The 23,885-nt window shown below is 48.7% G+C and overlaps 3 protein-coding genes across 4 annotated transcripts in view; 2 read left to right on the plus strand and 1 right to left on the minus strand.

The window, feature by feature from the left end:
- Nucleotides 1-1,173: 1,173 nt before the first annotated feature.
- LOC132073325 (acrosin-like) lies at nucleotides 1,174-13,625 on the plus strand. Its single transcript, XM_059472310.1, has 6 exons — nucleotides 1,174-1,232; nucleotides 1,710-1,945; nucleotides 11,015-11,233; nucleotides 11,403-11,662; nucleotides 12,585-12,730; nucleotides 12,874-13,625. The coding sequence occupies exons 3-6, from the start codon at nucleotides 11,037-11,039 to the stop codon at nucleotides 13,255-13,257; spliced, it is 987 nt and encodes a 328-aa protein (XP_059328293.1). The 5' UTR covers nucleotides 1,174-1,232; nucleotides 1,710-1,945; nucleotides 11,015-11,036; the 3' UTR covers nucleotides 13,258-13,625.
- LOC132073326 (guanylyl cyclase-activating protein 1-like) lies at nucleotides 6,146-17,359 on the minus strand. Its single transcript, XM_059472311.1, has 5 exons — nucleotides 17,292-17,359; nucleotides 15,337-15,653; nucleotides 9,050-9,199; nucleotides 7,297-7,387; nucleotides 6,146-6,326 (listed from the first exon to the last, which is right to left on the minus strand). Exons 2-5 carry the CDS (start codon nucleotides 15,532-15,534, stop codon nucleotides 6,199-6,201), a joined length of 567 nt encoding a protein of 188 aa, XP_059328294.1. The 5' UTR covers nucleotides 15,535-15,653; nucleotides 17,292-17,359; the 3' UTR covers nucleotides 6,146-6,198.
- A 1,095-nt stretch (nucleotides 17,360-18,454) lies between these two features.
- The window catches only part of GOLGB1 (golgin B1), a 40,292-nt gene continuing 34,861 nt past the window's right edge, over nucleotides 18,455-23,885 (plus strand). Inside the window, exons 1-4 of one of the 2 annotated variants that reach the window (XM_059471657.1) lie at nucleotides 18,465-18,569; nucleotides 20,944-21,086; nucleotides 21,506-21,638; nucleotides 23,617-23,713. In XM_059471657.1, coding sequence (XP_059327640.1) covers nucleotides 23,624-23,713 — 90 coding nt within the window. In that variant the 5' untranslated portion in view covers nucleotides 18,465-18,569; nucleotides 20,944-21,086; nucleotides 21,506-21,638; nucleotides 23,617-23,623. Of the gene's footprint in view, nucleotides 18,570-20,943; nucleotides 21,087-21,505; nucleotides 21,639-23,616; nucleotides 23,714-23,885 lie in introns of both variants that reach the window. The other variant, XM_059471658.1, reaches the window with a different exon arrangement.

The raw sequence follows: 23,885 nt of genomic DNA on the forward strand, positions 1-23,885 counted from the left end.
CCCGCCGCCGCTGTGGGATCTCAGCACCTCAGGATGGAGGTGCAGAGTGGCCGAGACCACCCTTGGGGGGCTCGGGAGTCCTGGAATGTTGCCAGAAGTGTCTGGTGGCAGGGCTTTGATCCTACACAGGAGATGACGCCTGTATGAGGACTGGGAAGGATTTCACTGGGTGAATGGTGAAGGGATAAGTTAGTTAAAGTGTAAAACACAGGGTTTAGGATTTTGGTACAGGGGGGTCTAAAGAAGTAAGATGGAGGAATTGGGGCGTGTCCTGTTCTTCTTCTTCTTCTTCTTCTTGGCCTCCATCTTCTGTGGTGATGGTGGCACTTTGGGATTGGTTATTACTAGAAGTGCACCGGTTAATAAGGGTAGAAGGTATTGGGGAAAAACTATAAATATTGTACACGTAACTTCGGGTATAAAGATAAGTGACCGCCCGGGGGCTCGCAGTGTGTCCATGGCTGACTTGCTGTGCAGACCTCTGTCGGGCTGAAAGAAAATCTTTTAGATAAACAATTAATAAACACCAAGACCGAGACAAGATCAGAAGTCTCTCCTCGTCCTTTGAAGTGCCGGGCTCTTCAAGGCCATCCCTGGGCCTTTCCAGGCCACCTAAACAGCACCGAAAACTTACACGCCGCCATTGCTGTGGCCGCGTCCGCCCGCTCCCCGCCGCCTGCCCGTTTCCCTGAACCAGAACCTGATCCCGACCAGGACCTGAACTGGAAGCTCCCGGCCGCCCTTCCCGTCCGCAACAGTGCCTGCCGACGCAGCGGCAGCGGGGACACTGCTCCGCCGGCTCCCAAAGCGGCGGTGGCGGGAGCGGCGCCTCAGACGTACGGGCGAGCGGGGCCAGTCTGAGGCAGCGAGCCGCGACTGAGCGGGACCGCTTCCGGTTTGAAAGGGCGGCTGTGATTGGACAGGGCGGACGGAGAAAGGCGGGCCGTGATTGGCAGGCTTGGGAGCCGTCAGGCTGAGGCCCGTGGGAGCGTGGGGCGGAGCTCGGGCTGCCCGAAGGGCTCGCAGGCGGCGGCGGCGGCCGCGCTCGCCAAACCCCCGTCCCCTTCTCCGGCCCTCTCTCGTGCCCAGGTCCCGGCGAAAAGACCCCCGCAGAGCCCCTACCGGAACGCCCCATCGGCACTCGGGGCAGGAGGCGGAGAGGAGTGTAGCCCGGGAGGGGTTCCGGGTCGTCTTTGCGGCAGCAGGGCGGACTAGGGAGCGGCGGCGATTTGGTGAGAAGAGGGCTCGGGAGCGGGGAGGGCGTGCAGCGCCCGCTGCGGGCTCTGGGTGCCTCTTCTACCGCAGTGCTTCCGCTTCTGCGGGGACTTGGCCTGCCCCGACTGGCCGAGATCAGCACCCTGGCCAAAGTTAAGTGCCCGCGTCCCTCTGCCCGCCCTCCGCCTGCTGCGGGCCCACTGCTCACCCTCGTCGTCGGATGTTATAGATGATAAAACAATACTGGCTTTCACATTCATATATTAGCTTTTTGCATTACAAGTATTTGGATGTGGTAAAACTTATACTTACTTTGAACTGCTTTGTGTAGTGTAATATGCCAGTTTATGTATGCACTGTATATTTCATATGAATAGTAGCATGATAAATATATGGTAGGCTTTAGCAAAATGTTAAAATAGAAACTAAAATACTTCTATGTAACTAACTCAGAAAATGGTGTAAAGCAATTATTCTGTTTCTTATAACTGCAGACTGCCCCTACCAAGTGATAAGATAATAGTGACACAAAAAGAGCTTAAGCATCCAGGAAGCATTTATCGACTCTTACCGGTGTTATCAGGGAGTGTGAAGCAACAGGATAAAACTACAGGAAGAAATAAAATATGTAGACCTAATTTACAGAACGTTCTGCAGACAAGTCAGAGGTTAAAACCAAACAAGAGAGTTCCTGGAACATCAAAAAGTCAAAGGAATGTTTGAATAATGTGTAAGTTAATGAATATGCATGTAACCTCAGCAATGTAACAGTATATAGTGAACATGTTTTTAAGCTACCTCTGTGCTCTTTGGCTGTGTGCTAAAAGCATCCCAGTACTGGATTATTTTGTCCTTTTATCCTTTATTAAAATTTTAACAATTATAAAGAGTGAACTCTGTTTATCACATCAGTGAAGCTTAAGCTGATCTGCATCCAGGTGTTTTGGGACCTGCTGGGGGAGGCCGTCGAGGTAAGTGTGGGGCTACCGCAGTGGAGGCCAAGTATTTCAACACAATAGCATAATCAGCAACGTTAATTAATTTTGTGTTCTTCATGCAAGCCTCAGCCTAAAGAACGCTACCAGCCTCTACTAGGATTAATAATACGCATAGTAAGTGTTACTAGTATTAATATTTAGGTAAGAATTGTTAGTGTTAACACTGGTAGTCAGTGTGTTAGCTGGTGTTTACTGTGAAGCTCTGCTCTCCCACAGTATGACAAGGTCCTGAAGCTGTTCTCAGGTGCACAGTTAGGTGAGCACTGCTGTCCTTACCATGATCCCCCGATGGAGCCATGCTCCAGAGACGGGCAGCAATGAATCTGCAGATGCCTTCCCAAGGTGACAGAGCTCGCCCTCCTTCCCATCTGCAGTCAGGGGATGTGAAGGCAACCATTGCTGTCCTCGGCTTCATCCTCTCCAGTGCAGCCAAGCACAGCATAGACAATGAGTCTCTGTCAAGTGAGCTGCAGCAGCTGGGACTGCCCAAAGGCAGGGGAAGCCCTCAGGGTGGCACCATCAGCCAGACCTGCTGGGATGTTGCTTACAGTTCCCAGCCCTGCCTTCTTCACAGCCAGATGGAGCGCAGGCTGCCTGCTGTGCATCCCAAAGGTACCTGCCTCCAAGTTACAACAACCTCTCACTTGGAATGAACTCTGTACATTTTTTTGACTGTATCTTTGAAAGTGAAGTGAGAGGATTCTATGCCAATCAGTAGCAAATATATGCATGAGTAGAGTCATTCAAGCTTCACCTAAATATAAAGAAATACTATAAAAGTAAGCCAAGAATGGAGAAAAAATTAGTGAAGGCTCCATCATAACTGCTGGGATCAGTCAATGGGCTGAACCTGTCTTTTCCCCCATAGGAATGCCTGTTGGGTTAGAAATGCACTCTGCCTGCTGAATACTTTTATTGGGGACTACAGCTTGTCTGGATAGTGCTCTGAATAAGTTTTGCAGTCAAATACTATCACTGACAGATACCATCACCAACAATCCCTGAACCTTAACCTGTCACAATTTTATATTTTATATATATTAATATTTTATAATATTGCAATTTTATATTTATATTTATATATTAATATTTATAAAGAGTATAGTTCCATAAACTGTTCCATAAACTTCCAAAGTGTGACTCCTTCATGGATGCTAGCAGTTGCCAGCAAGCAGGTAGCATATTCAAATAGGAAGTCCTATTGAGGGTTCATAAATTGGGAAGACCTGCTGAGGGGTCTCCCTTATGCACTTGGCCTATTTCCCTGAATGTCAGTCAAACTTCAGTCCATCAGGACTGCTCAACAAAGGGTCCCTCTAACAGGGCACTGACAAACTGGTCAGGCACAAGGGTCTCAGCTTTCCTGGGGCACTGACAGACAAATTAAATATTAAGGGTCAAGGAAATCTTCCCTTTTCACATGACAGTTGTCCAACCATGAGGTTGTGATTCCTTGCAGAAGCTCTAAGATTGCAGACATGCCTGTGCCAGTAGGGCCCGGAGCATGAGCCTGCCTAGAAAACTGTTGGTAGCTACTCTAAACATGATCACTCACTCTTTCACACTGCAATGACAGTATTTACTAAATGCCCCTTACTAAATCTTCCCTTCAGTGAAAGCCCAGACACTTTGTTAGAATACTATTGTGGTGGGTGGACCCTGGCTGGATGGCAGGTGCCCCCCAGAGTCTCTCTATCAATCACTTCCCTCCTCAGCTGGATAAAATATAAAAAAGCTCATGAGCTGAGATAAGGACAGGGAGACATCAGAGGGAAAAATTAATTGAATTTATTACCAAAAAAATCAGAGTAGGGTAATGAGAACTAAAGTCTTTAAAACACCTTTCCCCCATCCCTTTCTCCTTCCCAGGATTAACTTTATTTCCCATTCTCTACCTCCTCCCCACCAGTAGTGCAAGAAGATGAGAACAGAAGTTACAGTCATTTCATGCCACTGTTTCCCCCTCAGAAAGAGGAGTCCTTGTGCTGCTGCAGCATGCGATCCCTCCTACAGGATCAGTTCCCCATTAATTTCTCCAATATGGGTCCTTCTCACAGGCTGTGGTTCTTCACGAGCTGGTCCTGTGTGAGGTACCTTCCCTGGGGTCAGTCCTTCAGGAACTGCTTTAAAGTGAGGTCACAAGTCCTGCCAGGAAAGCTGCTCTTCGGTCCTTCCAGGACCTGGTCCAACACGGGGCTCTTCCACAGGCTGCAGGTAGATTCGTGCTTCCCTCCTGCAGCCCTCCATGCGCTCCAGGAGGACAATCTGCTTCATTACACCCTGCATCATGGGCTGCAGGAAAATCTCAGCTCCAGTACCTGGAACACCTCCTCCCCCTCCTTCTTAGCTGACTTTGGTGCCTGCAGAGCTGTTTCTCTCACATATTCTCAGTCCTCACTTCTCTGGCTGCAATTGCTTCTGCCCAACAACTTTTCCTTCTTAAATATGTTATCCCAGACATGTTACTACCATGGCTGAAGGTCTCAGGCTTGGCCAGTGGCATCCTGGAGCCGGCTGGCGTTGTCTTTGCCAGACATGGGGTAAGCTTCCATCAGCTTCTCAAAGAAGAAGACATCCCTGTAAGCCTCCCTGCTACCGGGACCTTGCCGTGCAAACCCATACACATATGAACATTACAGAAGCCTAAATATAAGCAAGAATAAGTTCAATCTAAAGTTTTGTTACAGGTCTGCACATTCTTCCTCCTGCACAGGAAAAACACGCCAACTGTGACATAGGCACTCCATTGAACATTTCCTGCATTCTTCTTTCCTTTTGGTTCTCTTCCCAGATTCAAAGGAGCTTCTGATCATGACCTTATCTAATGAACAGCGAACAAGACACAGTTTGCTGAGCTTCTATCCATGCTGCATCACTCTTCCCATCGTGTATAAAATCAGAATCACTTATGGCAGCACTGATCCAGAGTGTCAGCTTCACTCCAGCCTTCACATTAACAGCACAATTCACAAGTCACCTTGGTGAGTTGTTTCTTTCAATTAGATTGTCTCCTCAAGAACAAGAAGAAAGACCAATGAAGGATGTGTGAGGCAATAATATTAGGATCATCTTCAAATAACTTCATTTATAGAGTCACAGAATGGTTTGGGTTGGAAGGGACTTCAAAGATCATCTTGCTTCAGCCCCATGCCATGGAGCTAGATCAGGTTACTCCAAGCCCTGTTCAGTGTGGCTTTGAACATTCCCAGCAACTCAGTTGTATGAGAGGAGAATAAGTCGGACCATGAGTATATAAAAGATATGATATCTCAAGTAATTCTTCTGCTTTGGGAAACTGAGTAGCGTATTTTCTCTGGTTACAGAAGCTGCTCCAAACTGTTGACTTGTTTGCTAGAGTTCTTTGATCACAGAAAGCTCAAAGAGCTGCAGCTGAGGACAGATTTGTCACTGCCAGACCAGTTTTTCTTTCAGTTCTTGTGGTCTTATGACTAAAGCTGCTTCTGTAGAGACAACCAAATTCAAGCACATGTGGTAGGGACCATGCTGGTGTTTATGAACCAATACCATGACAAGAACAGTGCAAGTTACATTCTTTTGTTCGTTCTCTACTCTAATAACAGTTTGAGATTCTTCTTTTCTATGTCATAATATGTCCTCCACACTCCACCACCCAGGTCTGCTAGCGCTCTTCACAAACTTGCTGTTACTTTTAGTCCGTTTCAAACTGATAATCTGGGACACAGAATAAAAAGGAAATTTGTGTCCTGAAACTTGGCCTTTAAATTTTAGAAAGACAAGTCAAATACTGCCACCCAGATTCAGTTCTTCTGAAGCTGCCTTGCATTTATGTGGCTAAGCTTCAGTATTTGTATAGGAACATGCACTCAGATACACAAATACAGCAGTGTCTTTCTGTTCCTACTTCCATATTCATGTTTATGGAAATTTTGTTTTGAAAAATGCTGTCTCTCCTTCCTTGTGACACCCACCTGTCTATTGGCACAGCATTTTCTCCCAGCTTGATTTATACACTATGCCGACGGTTGTTTATCATGGCCACAATGTGTGACAGGTCCAAACTTTTCATCATAACCTCCATGAACTCCTCATCTTTCCTTGCTCCCTCCACAAATTCATCCAGAGAAAGTTCACCTGTGTCAGACAAAAATAAAGGGCATCAGAATCCACATCTGACAGGAAAATGAGTACAGTAATCTAACTTTAGAGACCACTTACTATATACTTAGAACCAATGTTCAAAGGCCTCAGAGAGTCTTCTTAAGCTTTTATGAAACATCCCCAGTATCCAGACAACACCTGCTTCCTTTTTTTTCCCCATACAAGGGAAGAGCTACATAAGAAAGAACAATAGAAGTGGGTACCTAAGGAGTGGGATCATGGCATTCTTTTTGGCTCAACCTGTCATAATACTAACCTGCCCTGTACTTGCTGGTTTTCAAGGATAAAGGAACTGACAGGAGGAGGCTGTGACAGACAGAAACAAATTTTTATGTCCTAGGCCAAAAAGCCCTCATACAGGGAATCAGCTCAGCAGAGTTATTCTGGAATAACAAAAGAGCCTGTCAGGAAGTAATGAGCACCTGAAGTAGCAAGGAAAGAGATACCTCTCGGGGACATGCAGGGACCACAGTGACACTTGACCAGCCTTTGACTGAGCACTTCATGTTCTTGCCATACTGCCTGCAGCAGACCCAGTGAAAAAACTCTGAACTTCAACATTAAATTGCAGTTCTTCCTTTTCATACTGAAGTACTTAGGAGCAGCTGGGGCCATTTGATAATATTTCCCACTTCTAACTGGCATCAGCTACACAGCAACATACAAAAAGGAAAACAAAACACCACTCCAAAACCCCACTACGAAACTCATGTGGACAGAACAAAGCTTAGAGCAGTACAGGAAACAAATCCTGTCATACTGATAATGTATCATGCCAGGAGAAAAATCCTTTTGGTCCATGGAGAACGCATTGCTGGCTGAGAATGCAAATAGAAATAAAATACGAAGTGAAGAGGCCTAAAGTTCAACCAAGAAAGGAAAAGTGGGATGTTACTCTGTAGAAAAGCCTGTCTAAGCTGGATGACAAAGGCAGGAACCTTACCATCGCCATTCACATCAATCCTGTCGAAGACTCGGTTGGTGAACTCTTCTGCACTCGTTTCATGGTCACCACCATTAATGGCTCGAATGGCCTGAAATAAAAGAGCAAGAGTAAGCAGCTGCCTGACGACTCCCAGACTGATTCCACATGTCAGCATTGATTCAAAACAAGACAGTCATGCCTGGTACCTTCCCCATACAAATGAACCAGTACCACAGAAAAACAAATCATCAGCCCTTATGGATGGCACTGAAGGGTGCCAAAAAGGGAGCGTGGCTCTGGAGCACGGAATGAGCAGCAAAACTCAGAGGATTGGCCTAATTCTGCTTAGGTACAGTTTAGGTGATGCAGAAATGGCAGAATCAGAATCCACCTAATTGATCCACTTTGTCCCACTTTGTGACCCTATGATACACCACGCCTCAGAAACACTGTCAAACACTTTCCACAATTGACATTATGAAATTCCTTTGTTATATGCTGCGGTAATTTATTTCTATTCTTACTTCACAATTTCCATTTATATACTTCTTCCTGTGTGTCTGGCTTCTCCCTAAAGGTCATTGGAAATTCATTTTCATCTTGAGAAACTTTAAGCTTTATCCACTTGTGTTTGCTACAATTCTTCTTATTCATAACTACATAGTGCAGGGTTGTCTTTTCTTTCAGTGCTAATTATTTCCTTTGTTTAAGGATATCCATGAAATATGTGATTTCAGAGCCCTTATACTGATTCTAAGACTATTTATTTTCTAGTTTTTACCCTTTGATATTTGGTCATTTTATTAATTCTTTTTCAAATGCTATTTTACTTAAATTAAATTTAAGTAAATTATCTCAGCAATTTCCTAAGGTTACCAAAAAAGACACTGAACTACACCCAAAAAAGACAAAGGACAATAAATTTCTTGCCACCAGTTGTTGCCCCCAGAATTTTTTTCTCAAGAACTCTGTGTTAACTATTGCTATCTGTTGTTTCACTGTAATGTCTGAGTATTTCTATTTAAAGCTACTAGTAGGAAGCTGTACATTACTACAGGTATTGGTCAGGTCTCTTTGATACCCAGCTCTAAAATTCTTATACAGATGAGAGTGCATTATTAACATGCTATTAGTGCTTTATCAAATCAATTTTATGACATTTCATATTCAGAAATGCTATTTATTGAAGGTCATTGAATCTTTCCTGCAATTACCTTGGTAATTTCCCATTATCTGTAAAATAATCTGAATTTGCAGCACGATTAATTCTGAGATATATATAAAGATCTTTCTGCCCATAATACCAACCTCATCCACAATAGCTATTTGCATACAATCCTTTCAATTCTCAATCCTTTTTCTTCAGGCTATTCGCCAGAGTCAGAAATGTTTTATTATGTTGATATTTCAGAACTGATTCTAAAAAGCAAACTGGGAGTAGCCTCTTCAACTTCTCATGGGGAAAAGGACCCTCAAGATGAAGCACACATTGCAGAGATAGCAACAGACAGTCACAGGGTCTGAAACTTTGGAAAGTGCAATTAACAGGCAGTTAAAATAATTTTATGGTTAGCTATGTTGTAACATAAGCTGTGGTGATAAAGAGTCTAAGTCTGCTTATTGCATTGTACGGTGATGGGGAATTCTGCTCAGAGAAGGAATGCAATTAAAGGTCTCATCCATGATCATCCACAGGGGCAACAGCAAAGGTCTTACTTGTGTGATTTGTCTTTAAGGAAAGAGGCAAGAGCATAGACTCCTGGAGATTCACCTTGATGATGTTGAGCAGTTCATGTCGATCAATGCAGCCGTTGCCATCTACATCATAGAGCTTGAAATACCACCGCAATTTCTGCTCCATCTTCCCTCGGAGAACGAGGCTGAGGGCAGCCACGTATTCCATGAAATCAATATATCCATCCTGCCAGAAAAAAAAACCCAAATTGTGACAGGAGTAAACAGAGGGACTTAATGCACTGGAGTTGTTTCACCTTATTGCTCTTTAGATTCACAGCTGAAAGAGAAAGGCCAACAAGTGGCACAGAGACTTTGACTTAGGAAAAATCTTTAGTGCACAAACACATGTTATTTCTCTAGCTCCTAAATACCTGGGTTGCTAAAGTTATGATCTAGTACATAGAGACTCCCCTCTGCTCACCACCTGCAGTGAAGGAACCTGGTTGTCAGCATGAACAAAGACCCCTCTGTACACCAAAGCTGACTGCCTTTGGCCTGCTGGGAGAGAATATTGAGCCCAGCCCATGGGCTGCAGGTTTTCTGTACGAGTCTATTCTGCCTTTGTGGGAAACTGCTATTCCACAAAGCCACAGATCTTTTCTCCATTCTGTGGAAAATAATGTGACTGGGGATATTTTGTAAAATACACAGAGCATGATTTGATCACTGAAAAAAATGTTCAGTATTTAGGTTTTTAGTATTTCATTTCTTGACTCTACAAAGAAAGTCAAAAGGCTCTTGTTTCTTCTGCAAGAAAAATGCCAGTTAGTAACAGTTCATCGGCCCTAGATTTAAAGCTGACTAAAATGTGAAGCTGTTAAAAACAAACTACAAATAAAAACATATCTACACATATCTAGGTCAAAGATTCTGGATAACAATAATTCTTCAAGAAATAACAGAGCAAAAAAAATGAAACTTTCAAGTTTTAAGGTATGTAATCAAAGTCAGATGCCTTTCTGAAATGGGTGCAAAGAAACATTTGTAAAAGGTGAATGTAGGCAAACTAGCAGAGCACTGCTGTTTTAGAGTAAGGATCATCACATTTAAAATATTCATTCAGGGTGGGAAGAAGGGTTGACAGGCTGAGAGAGTCATGGCTGGTCAGCCTGGAGAACAGAAGGTTCCAGGGAGACGTTGGTGCCTCTTCCAGTACTTAAAAGGGGCTTAGAAAAAGGCTGGAGGGGTACTTTGGACAAGAGCCTGTAGTGATAGGACACAAGAAAAATGGCTTTAAGCTGAAGGTGGGTAGATTTAGATTAGGTGTTAGGAGGGAATTTCTGGCTGTGGGTGTGGGCAGGCCCTGGCACAGAGCAGCTGTGGCTGCCCCTGGGTCCCTGGCAGTGCCCAAGGCCAGGCTGGACAGGCCTCAGGCCTTGGAGCACCCTGGAATAGTGGAAGGTGGCCCTGCCCACGGCAGGGGTGGCACTGGGTGGTCATAAAGTCCCTTCTACCCAGAGCATTCCACGTCTCTATGACTCTGTGCTGCCCCTCCCTGCAATGCCAGCACTCAGAACCAGCCCCTCTGTGACAGCGGCCCTGGCCCGGGCACTGTGAGCACCACGAAGGCTGTGGGTGCTGTGGCAGTGGCCGCACTGGAGGTGACAGCTCTGCGCTGGCTCTGCCACCTGCGCTGGCGCCGATGGCTTTGCTGGGGCTGCTCGTGCTGCTGGCCCTGGCCGGGCCCGTGGGGGGCACCTGGGACACCTGCAGGTCAGTGGTCCCACTTAGGAGTTTCCCTGTAGGGGCCCCAAATGTTCCCCACACCCACACTACAGTGTTCCAGCCTGACTTGCTGCAGGAAGAGCCTTGGCTCCTGGCCAGTGCCCGGCTACTGGCAAAACCTGTCTGGGGCTGCAGTAGCACGGGGGGACAGATGTGCCCCTCGGGGGTCCCGAGTCTTCCTGCCACTCAACACTGGGCAGGAAGGGATGAGAGAGGATGTTCAGCCTGAGTAGGAGCAGCCACCAAGCCGAACAGCAATGGCTTTTTGTTACAGAAGAACCTGCAGGCTCCGGCCCATGGCCTCTGACCACAGTTCCATGACTTCTGCTGCTGGCACGTCCCGTGAGGGTGACACCAGTGTCCCCTCTGGGGCCTGGCCCAGCATTGTCAGCATCCAGGCCACCTGGGAGAACGGCACGTGGCACATGTGCACGGGTGTCCTCCTCAGCTCCCAGTGGGTGCTCACGGTGGCACACTGCTTCGCCAGGGCCGGGTAAGAGACAGCAGGGACAGAGCTGTCCCCAGAGCACGGGCAGGCGCCCAGCTCACAGCACCACGGGCCGCTGCCCTGCCCACCTGGGCAAGCAGAAGGCCGGGAAATGCTGGGCTGCTGCAGCCCGTGGCTCTGCTCCCTGTCACCCCTCTGTCCATCTGCTCCCCAGGGGCATCTCCACGTGGGACGTGGTGATCGGGGCCACAGATCTGACTCAGCCGGGCCCTGGGGCTGTGGTGAGACGCATCCAGAGGCTCCTGGTGCACCAGCACTACGTGGTTGCCACGGCCAGGAACGACATTGCCCTGGTGGAGCTGGACCAGCCTGTGGAGTGCAGCAACTACATCCAGCTGGCCTGTGTGCCTGACCCCTCACTCAGGGTCTCGGAGCTGAAATCCTGCTACATCGCCGGCTGGAACTTTGCCAGAGGTGAGTTCCCAACAGGATGTGTGCTCCCAGGGCGAGCTGGGCACCCTGGGACACGGGCTGGGCACAGACAGGGACAGGCTGGGCACAGACACGGACTGGGCACACACAGGGACACGGGCTGGGCACACACAGGGACATGGGTTGGGCACAGACACAGGCTGGGCACAGACACAGGCTGGGCACAGACACGGACTGGGCACACACAGGGACACGGGCTGGGCACACACAGGGACACGGGCTGGACACAGACAGGGACACGGGCTGGACACACACAGGGACAGGCTGGGCACAGACACGGACTGGGCACACACAGGGACACGGGCTGGACACAGACAGGGCACACACAGGGTCCGGCCGCACGGCGCCAGCGGGGCCGGGCTCGGAGCAGCCCGGGCTGGGGGAAGGAGCCTCCACCAAGACAAGCATGGAACGGGATGAGCTGTAAGGTCCCTGCTCACCCAAACAATTCCTGCTGGCCCTGGGAAACCTCGGGGGTTTGGCCCCTTCCCCAGGCCAACAGCAGGGACACAGCTGGACAACATCACCTGTGGGGAAGGGGCAGGGACACAGCTGGACAATGTCACCCGTGGGGAAGGGGCAGGGACACAGCTGGACAATGTCGTTCCGTGGGGAAGGGGCAGGGACACAGCTGGACAACATCACCTGTGGGGAAGGGGCAGGGACACAGCTGGACAACATCACCCGTGGGGAAGGGGCAGGGACACAGCTGGACAATGTCACCCATGGGGAGGGGGCAGGGACACAGCTGGACAATGTCACCCCTGGGGAAGGGGCAGGGACACAGTTGGACAATGTCACCCGTGGGGAAGGGGCAGAACCAGGCCTGGGAAGGGGGCTCACCCCAGGCAGGGGAAGGGATGGGTACCGAGCTGCTGGGGGTCATTCCCCTCTGTGCCCACAGCTCAGGGAACAGCCATGGTGCTGCAGGAGGCCAAGGTTCACCTCATGGACACTGAGCTCTGCAACAGCAGCCGGTGGTACGCGGGGGCCATCCACCCCCGCAACCTGTGTGCTGGGTACCCACAGGGCGGCATCGACACCTGCCAGGTAGGAGCGTGTGATGAGTCCCTCAGGCCCCGGCAGCGCAGGGACCCCCTCATCCCCCACACACAGCCCAGCCTGTCCCCTGTCCGCCCCTCTCCTCCCCACAGCAGCCCCCCACAGTCCCTGAACCATCTCTCCCGGCACAGGGGGACAGCGGGGGTCCCCTCGTCTGCAAGGACAATGCAGCTGACTACTACTGGCTGGTGGGATTGAACAGCTGGGGAAGAGGCTGTGACAGAGCCAGGCACCCCGGGATCTACACCTCCACTCAGCACTTCTACAACTGGATCCTGCTCCAGACGGGCCTGAGCCCAGCAGAAAGAGCTGGTCCAGCACCGGAGCCACCTGTCACCTCGGCCCCCGAGGAGGAGCCTGAGGAACCAGAGGAACCAGAGGAAGAGATCAACTTGGCCCCTGAGTACAACGAGAAACCAGCAGTGACATCCTCGGGCACGTCACTGCCCATGGCATTCCCACACCAGATCCTGGTGCAATTCTGGAATCTGGTGCAGGAGTTCCTGCAGTTTTAGAAGGACAAAAAAGCCTGAGCAGCAGCAGGATGAGCAGGATCCAGGGCTACAGTGGATCACGGCAGCTCCAAGGCAGCCTCGGGGCCAGAGGCTTCTCTGTCCTGCCCACGCTGCTGCGCTGCAGCCACAGCGATGCTGACGTGACTGAGGTGTTGAAGTAAAGTTTCTGTGTTCACCATTACCCGTGTGTTCAGCCCTGCTCAGTGCACCCGCAGGCTTGCAGAGTCCCTGCTCTGTCTGTCCATCTGCTGTGCTGTTCACATTCATTCTTCAGCCTGGAGAGGGCTCCAGGGAAACCTCAGTGCCCCTTGCATTGAAGCAGGTTATAATAGTGGGGGAGAGCGAGAGCGGCTTTTTGCATGGGCAGGCCATGACAGGACAAGGAGGAATGGATTAAATCTAGAGGAGGGGAGATTGGGATGAGGGGCTGGGAAGGAGTTTTTACTCAGGGGGGGGTGAGGCCCTGGCCCATGAAGTGTCCAAAGCCACGTTGGACAGGGCTTGGAGCAACCTGGGATAATGGCGGGTGTCCCTGCCCATGGGAGGTGGTAGAATGAGATGACCCTTAAGGTCCCTTCCAAAACAAACCATTTTATAATGCTACAACTGCAATTTATAAAAGAAGAATATTGAAAATTTATCCTCTTCATCATCATCAAAGTTTTCAAAATCTGAAGATCCAGAGGGCAGATGATTCCATCCATCATGTCTGTATTATGACAGGGTGGATTTTCCTCTGGGTCTCTTGTTCCTTGCCCTTGTTCATAGAAGGATCTTAGATTAAGTGACTAACTGTTAACAGACTAAGACTAACTAGGTGCATTGCCACTAGTTGCCACAATTCCTCCTGAGATCACTATCACTTTATTTAGATTATAGATTTTCTGACTAAATTTGAATTTGAGAACCTTCCTATAACATTGTTTACTGCATAACACAGGGCTCACAGGAGAACTCTGGAATGCACTACATCATTGAATAAATTTTAAATTCCTTTAATATCCCAAGAAGGGAGAGAGGTGAAGTAAAAGAAAGACTTGTGCAACAGCTGAAAGGTTTTGCTTTACGTTATGAAACTGCTTCTCATCACTATTATCATCCTGGGCACAGAGGACTTTGGGATGAGAAAAGATATTCTTTGAGGTCTACAGTTATCTACAGTCATTACATCCACCAAAAGACCTCAGCTACCCTAATGGAGCCTGTCTGCTGTTCTGCTTAAGAATTTTATAATATTCCTAAGCATTCCTTAACTCCTTATGCTGTCTGACATGTCCAAAATAACATTCTTTGTTGGTCCCTAGGCTTTCCTTCTTCAAGACTAACTCCGTGATTTTCCACCTGGTTGTCATGCCTCTGTGACTGAATCCTCCTTGACTCCATTTCAGATCCTTGGAGCAGAGAGTAAAGCTGAATTTTCCCAGGATGGTATAAATCCAGATTCCTTTGTCATTAAGAATACAGGCCTGCAAGCACAGGCTGTAATACGTATGAATAAAAAGCAGGCAAAAGTAAGGGCCATGGCACACTTAAAGGAATTATGTGGGCTACTGTTTTCTACCAGCAGTCACCCGTCACAGTGAGGAGCACTGCCCACCCCCTCACTCCAGCTTCATGCTGCACCTGCCAAGGAAAGCCTCAGACTTTGTCTGCCCATGCAGTGTTAATTGCAGCTGCCAAATACCTGGAAATTATTCCTCTGTGAATGCTATAATGATTTCTACTGTGTCTGATTCCTGTGGTCTCCATGATCTCATACAGCTATATTTTTGAATAATAAGAACATGTAAGAACGTAAGAAGAATAATGAAATTAGCATTTTGCTAGTTAAACAAGGCCAAGTCAAATAACTGGCAGTAAGGAATTTTCAAAATTCAAATATGAACTTGCACAAGGTAGTTAGATAATCAGGTGTACTTACGTTTATGTCATCTGTGTTATTACCTGTACACATTCATTTGTTCCTTACATTTAGCTACTTTACATAAGCATCCCTTGGCAGCTTTCCCCACCGGTGTTTGCAGGAGTTGGATCACTTCTAAGCAGCACGAGACAGTTAATTCCTTGCGGAGAACTCACCTTGTTCATATCGAACGTGCGGAACATCTGCTCAATGTACTTATTGGCCTCTGGATCCAGCCCTCGAAGTCCAAAGAACTGCTTAAATTCATGCTCCGTCAGCTGTCCAGAAGGACATTCTGTCATGAATTTTTTGTACCAGTGGTGGATCTCGACAGCTTGCAGATCGTCCACGGTGGAGCTGCTGTTGTTTCCCATGTGTATCTGTGGTCAGAAGGATGATGCTACAGGAATGATCCTCTTCCTCCTGTGGCTCTCACAGCACTGCCCGTTTGCTCCTGTCCATGCTCAACACCAATGTCAGTTACGTGAGGGATCTAACCTTGCACAAGCCAATTATAAACGTTAATCTTCTTAGAGGCTGATCCACAAACCAGAAAGTTTCAATGATACAAACACTCTTCTTAGAATGGAAAGGAGATGCAAGATAATTTAGCAAATCGCTGCTATTTTAGGAGCTAAAGCAGAAAGGGTGAGAAGGTTAATCAGACACTGGCATTGGCAGCTATATTGGTGTGGTAGACTACCCTATTTTTAACCTTGATATAATTATATGTGAAGATAAGAGGAAATGCCCATAAGTTGTGGGCTGTGAGGTTAAGTAAAGATCTTCTCCTCTAAGTGGATTTGAGAGTCTGTTTTCTCAAATAGACGTGTTGAATAACAGAGTGTGTAGGACCAAAAAGTGTTACAGAAGTGGCCCAGTACAAGAGTGAGGTTATGCGGGAAAAAGCTCACCTCCATGCACACAAAGGAGCACAAAGGAACAATGCAGGAGGACACAAATAATCCCCTGGTCTGGCAAATCCAAGAACCATCACGGAAGTGCAGCCAACCCATAAAAGGCTCAACTGCACAAAGGGGAAGGAGTGGAGAGACAACCACAAGCTGGGGAACACAAATTACCCAGTAAGAGAAATAAAGGCCCTGTCCCAGCTCCTTCTACATCTGTTGCAGGGGAGGCACCAGTGCAACGGGCCCAGAGGCGGCACCCACCATGATGGGTCAGCAGGAGAGGTTGCAGAGGGACTCTACAAACTGAGTACTGCCTGCATGCATGGAAAACACCATGTGTCCAGGGCAGGAGCACCTGGGGACAAGACTCACAACAGGATGTTTAGAAGGGGAAAAGAAGGTGGGGAAAGGGATGGGTCTAGGTGGTATGGGAATGAACACGCACGAGAAAATGGAGGCAAGGGGAACAGAAGGGTCTGGTTGCATGTAGAATGCTGCTAATCTGTATGAATGTGTATCCATCCCTTGGGCCTGGTCATCACAGTCTTTCTTGTCTTCTAACACTTCTACCTCCTTTTTTCTTTTTTTGGCTGCACAGCACTGTGCTCTGGGCATAGGTATGCATGGGGATTTAAGCGCCCACAACTGGATTGAGTGAGATCATGTCAGTCCACGATCACTAGTAAATATCAAGCCAGGCTAGGCAGCAAATAGGCCAAACAGTTCATGAGACAGGTGTAGTTATCTCTGTTAGTGAGACCACTGGAGTAGTTGACCATTAGACTGAGGGTGCAGGGTTGAGGGTGACCCACCTGTCTGTGTTTCTCTGAATCCTGAGCACCCCCTCACAGGAACTCAAGGGGCGCCCAGTGTCCGTGTCTGTATCCTTCACTGGGAGAAACGTGATCTTCTTGTGAATGGTTTTAATGATTTTCTCATCCTCCTTTCTTTTTTCTTTTTTTTTTTCTCTCTTCTCTTTCCTTCCACTTAGACTTACAAAGGTACATGTTAGAGTTGCAAATATCTCATTCTCCCTAAAATAACTGCTTGCTGTTACTACCAATATAAGCCCATGGCTGAACCACACAAAGATAGCTAAGTTAAATAAATTAGCCATAGATACCTGGAGAGATTGCTCTCACAGCTTGAGTGAACAAAGTGAAATGAACGAAATGAGCAAAGTTGCAGGCAGGGCATCAAATGAAGAATTCAGAGCACACCTGGCAAGCTTTGGTCCTGAGGCCTTGTGAAGTAGGGACAGAGCCCATGGCCACGGCAGGTCATTGGCACACCAGCGGTGTCATCAGAAACAGGAACACAGCCATGTGCACGCACAGTAAGGATGGCCGGGAGGCAAGGACACTGCGCTGCTCCGGCCCCTGAAATCTTGTCCTACATCTGGCTGGGGGCAACCTCTGGTACCAGCACAGACCAGGAAGGGAACGGACCAAGAGTTCTGAGAAGGAAAACAAGACTGGACAGGGGCTGGCAGTGCGCACATGCCCAGCAGCCCGAGCAGCAGGTGAGGGGAGAATTCTGTCCCTCTGCCCCACTCAGGTGAGACCCCCCTTGCAGAGCTTTCTCCGCCCCCGGAACCGTCCGAACAAGGCACATCTGCAGTTGCCGAAGGAGGTGCAGTGGAGGCCACGGACCTGCTCCAAGGGCTGGAGCCCCTCTGCTCTGGAGACGGGCTGGGAGAGCTGGGGAGTTCAGCCTGGAGAACAGAAGGCTCCGGAGAGACCTTATTGCAGCCTATCAGCATCTAAAAATATTTTTATGTCGAGAGCAGGGAACAGCAGCGCCCATTTGCACGAGCGCAGCCGCGGATCGGACATCTCCGGAAGATCTCAAGGCCAGATTGAAGGGGGCTTGGAGCAACCCGGCCCGGCGGGAGGCGCCCGTGGCAAGGGGGTGGGACTGGATCCTCCGTAAAGGGACGTTCCGACCGAACCACCACACACCGCCCCCGCCGATCCCCGTCGACAACGAGCGGCGGCGAGAATCTCTGCGGCCCCGCCCACTCGGCCCCGCCCCACAGCCCCGCCTCCACGCGGCCCGCCCCCAGAGGCCACGCCTCCCTGAGGGCCCCCCCCCCCCCGCGGCCCCGCCCCCGTCGGCCAGCGGCCAGTGCGAGCCTCCGTCTCACCAACTCCGCCCGTCCGGCCCGAAACGCCGCAACTGATTGGTCGCTGCCTTGTTATTGGGCGGGAACCCACAGGGTCCTCGGGATTGGTCACTTTGTGCCATGTTGCAGGATAACCATGGCGCCGAGGCAGCTGCTCCGTCACGATTGCCTGGCCGTCCCGTCTATCTTTCAACCGCCGCAGCTGATTGGTCTCTCTGCGCCGGGGGCGGGGCCCGCGGAGGCGGAAGCGGCGGCGGCGCGTTCCGGTGGTGAGGTGGCGCGGCAGAGCGTTCCGGCGGCGGCGGGAGCGGGAGCTCGAGCTCCTCGGCGGGTTCGAGCCGCTCCTCGGCGCTGCCCTCCTGCTGTGCTGCAGGTCAGTGCCTCCCCCGCCCCTGGTGCTCTCCGCCTGCTCTGCACGGACCGCGGGCTCTGCCCCCCAGCTCTCGGCGGCAGTCGCTGGTCGGGCTCCTTTCGTGGCCGTGCGCGGCCGGGACGGGTTCGCAGCCCCCCGGGGCCGTAAGGGCCGGTGGGCCGGGGCGAGCCTCTCTTCTCGCTCTGGGCTTTGCGTCCCGGCCCCGTGTCCCCACAGCCGTGGGACGCTGGCGGCGGTGCCCGCAGGTGCCGAGAGCGCAGCCCGGCCGGGGCGGTTCGCGTGCGCTCCGGTACATCTGCGGGGCCGCCGGGGCCCGTCGGCGCTGCCCGCTGTCCCCGCTCCCGGCACCTGCCCGTCCCTCCCGGCTTTCCTTGCAACCCCTCCGCACAGCGGGAGAAGTTTGGCCCAGGGCTTGTGTACAGCAGCAGTGCTTTTAATGCGTGTTTGATTTTAAATGAAGGGAAATACGAGGAATTAACTTCATTTATGTATAATAAACTTATAGTATAATAAATTAGGGAAGAATATTGTCAAGTTTTTCTTTGCTGTGGCTGATACCTAGGGATAGGAATGTGCTGCTTAATGCAGGTTGTGCAAACTAGCAGTGGGCTTTGACTGTTTGGGTCAGCGAGTGTATTTCAGAGAAAAGCAGCCTCCTCCACATCACTGCTGGTCTGTAGTTCCAGTGTTTAAAGCAAAGTTTCCCCTGCAAAAGTTCATTAGTCACAGGAATGCTGAGCAAAGGTAGAGGATGTAAAGGATCCTGGCTCACATCCTGAGCACTGCGAGGCTCCTTGTGTTCTGCTGTTCATTACAGAGGTGAGAATCCATAGGTGGTGAATCCAGGTGTGAGCCTGGGAGAGCACCAGCCTTGTCTCTGAGAGCACTCTTTGCTTTATTGGGGCGAGGCAGCGGAACACGGAAAAACCTCCGTCCTTTCGTGTTTGCGATTGTACAACACCAGGATATTCCTGCCTTGAGGCTGATGCACAGGCCAGCCACCGCCTCCTGTGCAGGCTGTTGGCTTTGGGACAATTTAAAGCCGTGTTATGCCTGTTCCTCGTTTTGTTCTCAGGGAGGGCTCAGAGAAGGCAGAGCCAGGCTCTTTGCAGTGGTGTCTGGTGAAAGGATGAGACGTTGTGAGCATGACCTGAGACACAGGTGATTACCTTGAACATCAGAAAATACTTCTTCACTCTGTGGCTTACTGAGCACTGGCACAGGTTGTCCAGAGAAGTTGTGAAGCCTCTATCCTTGGAGATATTCAGAAGCTGCCTGCACAGCTTCTGTTTGAGCAGGGAGCTTAGACCAGATGACCTCCTAAATTCAGCCAGTCTGGTTCTTTGATAAGATTCTCCTCGAGCCTTTTATTTATTAATTTATGTTTATTTATGTTGTCCTCAACTGAATTTTCTCCAACAAGCTCTCACCTCTTGTTGTGGGGTGCCCAGAACAGGACACGTGACTCCAGACACGGCCTCACCAGTGCCTGGCAGAGAGGAAGGATCACCTTCCTCGTGCTGCAGCCCAGGGTGCTGCTGCTGGGCTCTGTCACGAGCGTGCATTGATGGCCTAGCTCAGCTGTCCACCGCAATCCCCAGCCTCTCTACAGTGCTGCTTTCAGAGATGTGGTCCAAGGGGTGCTCTCCAGAACAGTGGCCCACCTAGGCCTGTGTTTTCCCTATTTCTTCTACACAGACAGCAAACCTGTTGCTGTTTGCAGAATTGTAGAATCACTGTTTGTTTCCCATTCACATCCCTTGCCATATCTGGCTGACCCGAGAATGTAAATTGAAAATTAATTCAAAAGACACGAATTTCTAAGCCTGGAGTTCAGGTTGTTAATGTCCACATCCGTGCAAATAGGTGCAGGTGGTTCCTCTGTTTGTGTTTTTAAGGTGATCAGCTGTGAGCCAAACCCAGCAAGGCTCACTAGCTTGAGGGCGGTGTCAGGTTAACGTGGCCAACCTGGGCAAATGCCAAGAAACGTTTTCTCAGTCCAGGTATGCATGCCTGAAATTGTAGTGCCTGTAGCAAGGAGATAAGTGCCCAGGCCCAAGTACATGCCTAGATTTTGCTTCTTTTTTGTATTTCTAATACCACTTCTAATAATTCATCTATTGGCTCTCTCGGTCCCAGCCACATATTTTGCATTTCTGACTTCAAGAGGCTGTGGCCTAACGCTCAGTTGGAAGATCAGACCCATCCTCTTCAAGTGTTTGAGACAGTTAAAAAGAGCCGTTCTTGCATTTGGATGGCTCTTTCCTAAAATGCATCATTGCCAGGACAGCAGGTTCAGTTCCTCACTGGGGCATCGTGGGAGTGATGGTTTACAGAACTGCAAATACTTTATTGTTCTTACGATGGATTCCAGACGTTCCGGGTCTCCACATGAGTGTCTCGTTACCGCATCGGTGAGCAGTTGATGTTGCCAGAAGAAATCTCCCTGGCAGGAGCTGTGAAGCTGTACTGTTCTGGAATTGCATGCCTCACGTCTCGCCCAGGGCCAGCTGAGAAGTGAGCAAAGCACCAGGACTTGTTTCAGTGGCTGCTGTGTTGTTGCAGAACATGAGCAGCCCTGGCAATTGGACTGTGCTTCTGGAGGAGTTGCATCCCCCTGAGCTCTTTGCAGGAGCCTGTCTTAGGCTTGGCCTCTTGCTGCATGTCTTTTTGCTACACTAACTTGCTGGAGTGTTCTATTCCCTGGGCTGAAGAGCCTAAGCTCGTGCTATGCATGCAGTGTGAGAAACCAGGGCATGTCTGCAAATCCATGTTCCCAAACAGAGCAGACTTGTCTCACTTTTCATGTGTATTGCAAGTGACTGACTAACAGTCCTGGAGTGTACTGTGTAGGATGAAGGATGAGCTTATTTCTTTATTATTGGATAATTTATTTTTTTGTTTTTGTTCTTTTTTGCTTCTCTCTCTATCAAAAGTCTTGGTTCATACAACCTGTCAGTACTCAAGAGATAATAAAGAATGGCAAGAAAGACCTGTGTGTGACTGCTCTACCTTGGAAACACTACTATTGAATCAGGAGACCCATGAGCTCCTTGGAGTACAAAGCAGGTTAGTATTCATATGCTCTTTTCCGCTATTGATGCATGACAATGTGCAGTGTCATGTTTTCTACTTGTGCAAGATCAGGTGACTGCTGCAGATGAGTAGTGAGCTGCTCCTTTCCAGTGTCAATATTTCCACACATTTAAGGGGCAATCTAGGACCAAAGCTTTGCTTAGTAAGACAAAGGAGGTCAGGAATGAGTGGATCTGTGTAGCCAGCTTCAGGAGCCTGCTTCTAGTGAGGCAGTGACATCATATTAAGAGATTCCATTTGATGGAGATAATTTTAATAATGTAAGCTTGATCTTGTAGCTAATATGAGTTTGCCTAGTTTCAGCTTGCAATACTGGAGCTTCTGTAATTGTACAAATTATTTTGCCACTTACTGGCATGGACAGTTCTGTGGCCTTTGTGTTCAGAGAAGTCAAAAGTCACATGTGACCTCTTTATGTAGAACACTAGAATGATGATTCTGTGATTCTCAAGGGACTTTGGGAGTTCAGTTGGTCAAATCCTTTGCTCTTAGCATGTCTAACATCAAAAATGAGATCAGAATGCTATGAGCCTAATATAGTATTTTAACTTCTTCTCTGCGTTTTTTCAGATTGAAATTGCCTATGCTGTGACTTGTGTCCTCTGCCTCATGTCCATTCTATGTGGACCTTGTAAGAGGTGTGTGACTCTGTCTGTAGTTACCTTATGAGTCCTTGTAGGGAGGACAGCAATTGTATGCTACTCCTCACCTGCTGTTGTCAGGGCTGAGCAAGCCCAACACTCATTCACTCCCCACATGCCTTGTAAAGCAAACCCCAGTCAGTCATCCTAGGGCCTCTCTGCTGTACTTGATTCACTCTTTTGAAAGTGGGCACTCTACTTCAAATGTAGTCTTACCGGTGTGAATAGAGAGGAATAATTGCTTTTTTTAAACTGCTGCCTGCAGTCCTGCCAGAACAGCTCAGTGCGCACCTGACCTTTTCTGTGAGTGCACTGGTGGCTTGTGCCAGGCTTGGCCATCAGCACTTGGAGCTTGTCTTCTGCAGCACACTTGTGCAGCCAGCTGCTCCTCAGCCTGTGCCACTTATGCTTTTCCCATTCCAGGAATAGGAAAGGCATTCTACCTTTCCTGAACTTTACAATGTTTCTATCCATCTGTTTCTCCAGCCTGTTGTTATCCTCCTGATTGGCAACTCTATACAAAGGCTCATTTGAATTTGGTCAATTTAGTGAGGTCTCAGTTAATAATGGAGAATTTAATTTACTGCTCTCCCCAAAATGACAAATTATATGTTGCTGGCTGGTACTGCTGCATGTTTTTTGGTTCTTCACTTCCACTTGCTGGATTAGTTTGGCTCCTGAACTTCAAGGAAATGAAAGGTATGATTAGCAGCAGCCAGTGAATCTATGTTCTCTCCGGACTATTCCCCTATGTTGAGGTCCTGTCCTGTATGTGACATGCAGAGGTCTCATCATCTCTCTAATGTGACACATTTGTATCTGTTTAGCAAACATCAAGGCTCAGTCCATTATTTCCACTACTTATCAGCAGAAAGCTGATTTTATGTTACAGGCCATGTTTGGCCTGTAGAGAAATGACATCATTTAACAATCACCTTTCTTTTCAGTAAACTGCACAGATTGTGGTTCTGTAATGTCATTGTTCATAAAGATCAAGAATGAGCTATGAGGATGACTTGGCATCTGGTATAAAAGTGTATTTTTCAATCATACATGTGGAGCAGTGAAAGAATCTTCATGTTCTTGACACCAGCACATCCTCTGCTTTAATATTCAGAGGGTCTGGCAGCTCTTGTTAACATGACCATTTCTTTTTTCCTGAAGTTTTACTTCAGCTTTTCTCTCTTAGCATAGGAGACAAATTCCTACAAGCGTGGTCACCAACTGCTGTAACATTAGAGACCGGCATAAAGGAGCTTATTCTTCATAGCAGCTTTGACTCTGTATTCTGACTCTTGGTTTTGTTTTAGGCTCAAGATGCTGAGCCGTTTGTCAGGTTTAGCAAGTACTGTTTTACAAGAGCTGTCTGGGGATGATGGAGATGCAGTTACTGAACCGTCTATTGCTGTAAGTACAGTGTTATCTAAAGACTTTCAGATCTTATTGACAATTAGTTTGGGGACCCTGGTTCATTAGACTGCAGTGAGAACTGACTCCTGCTTCTTCCTTGCTGAGCACTAGACTGAGCCGTCATTCCAGTCTGCTTTTCTTCTACTCCTCACCTCTTAAGTCAGCATTT

This window comes from Ammospiza nelsoni, chromosome 5 (genome assembly GCF_027579445.1).
Source record: "Ammospiza nelsoni isolate bAmmNel1 chromosome 5, bAmmNel1.pri, whole genome shotgun sequence".
NCBI lineage: Eukaryota > Metazoa > Chordata > Aves > Passeriformes > Passerellidae > Ammospiza > Ammospiza nelsoni.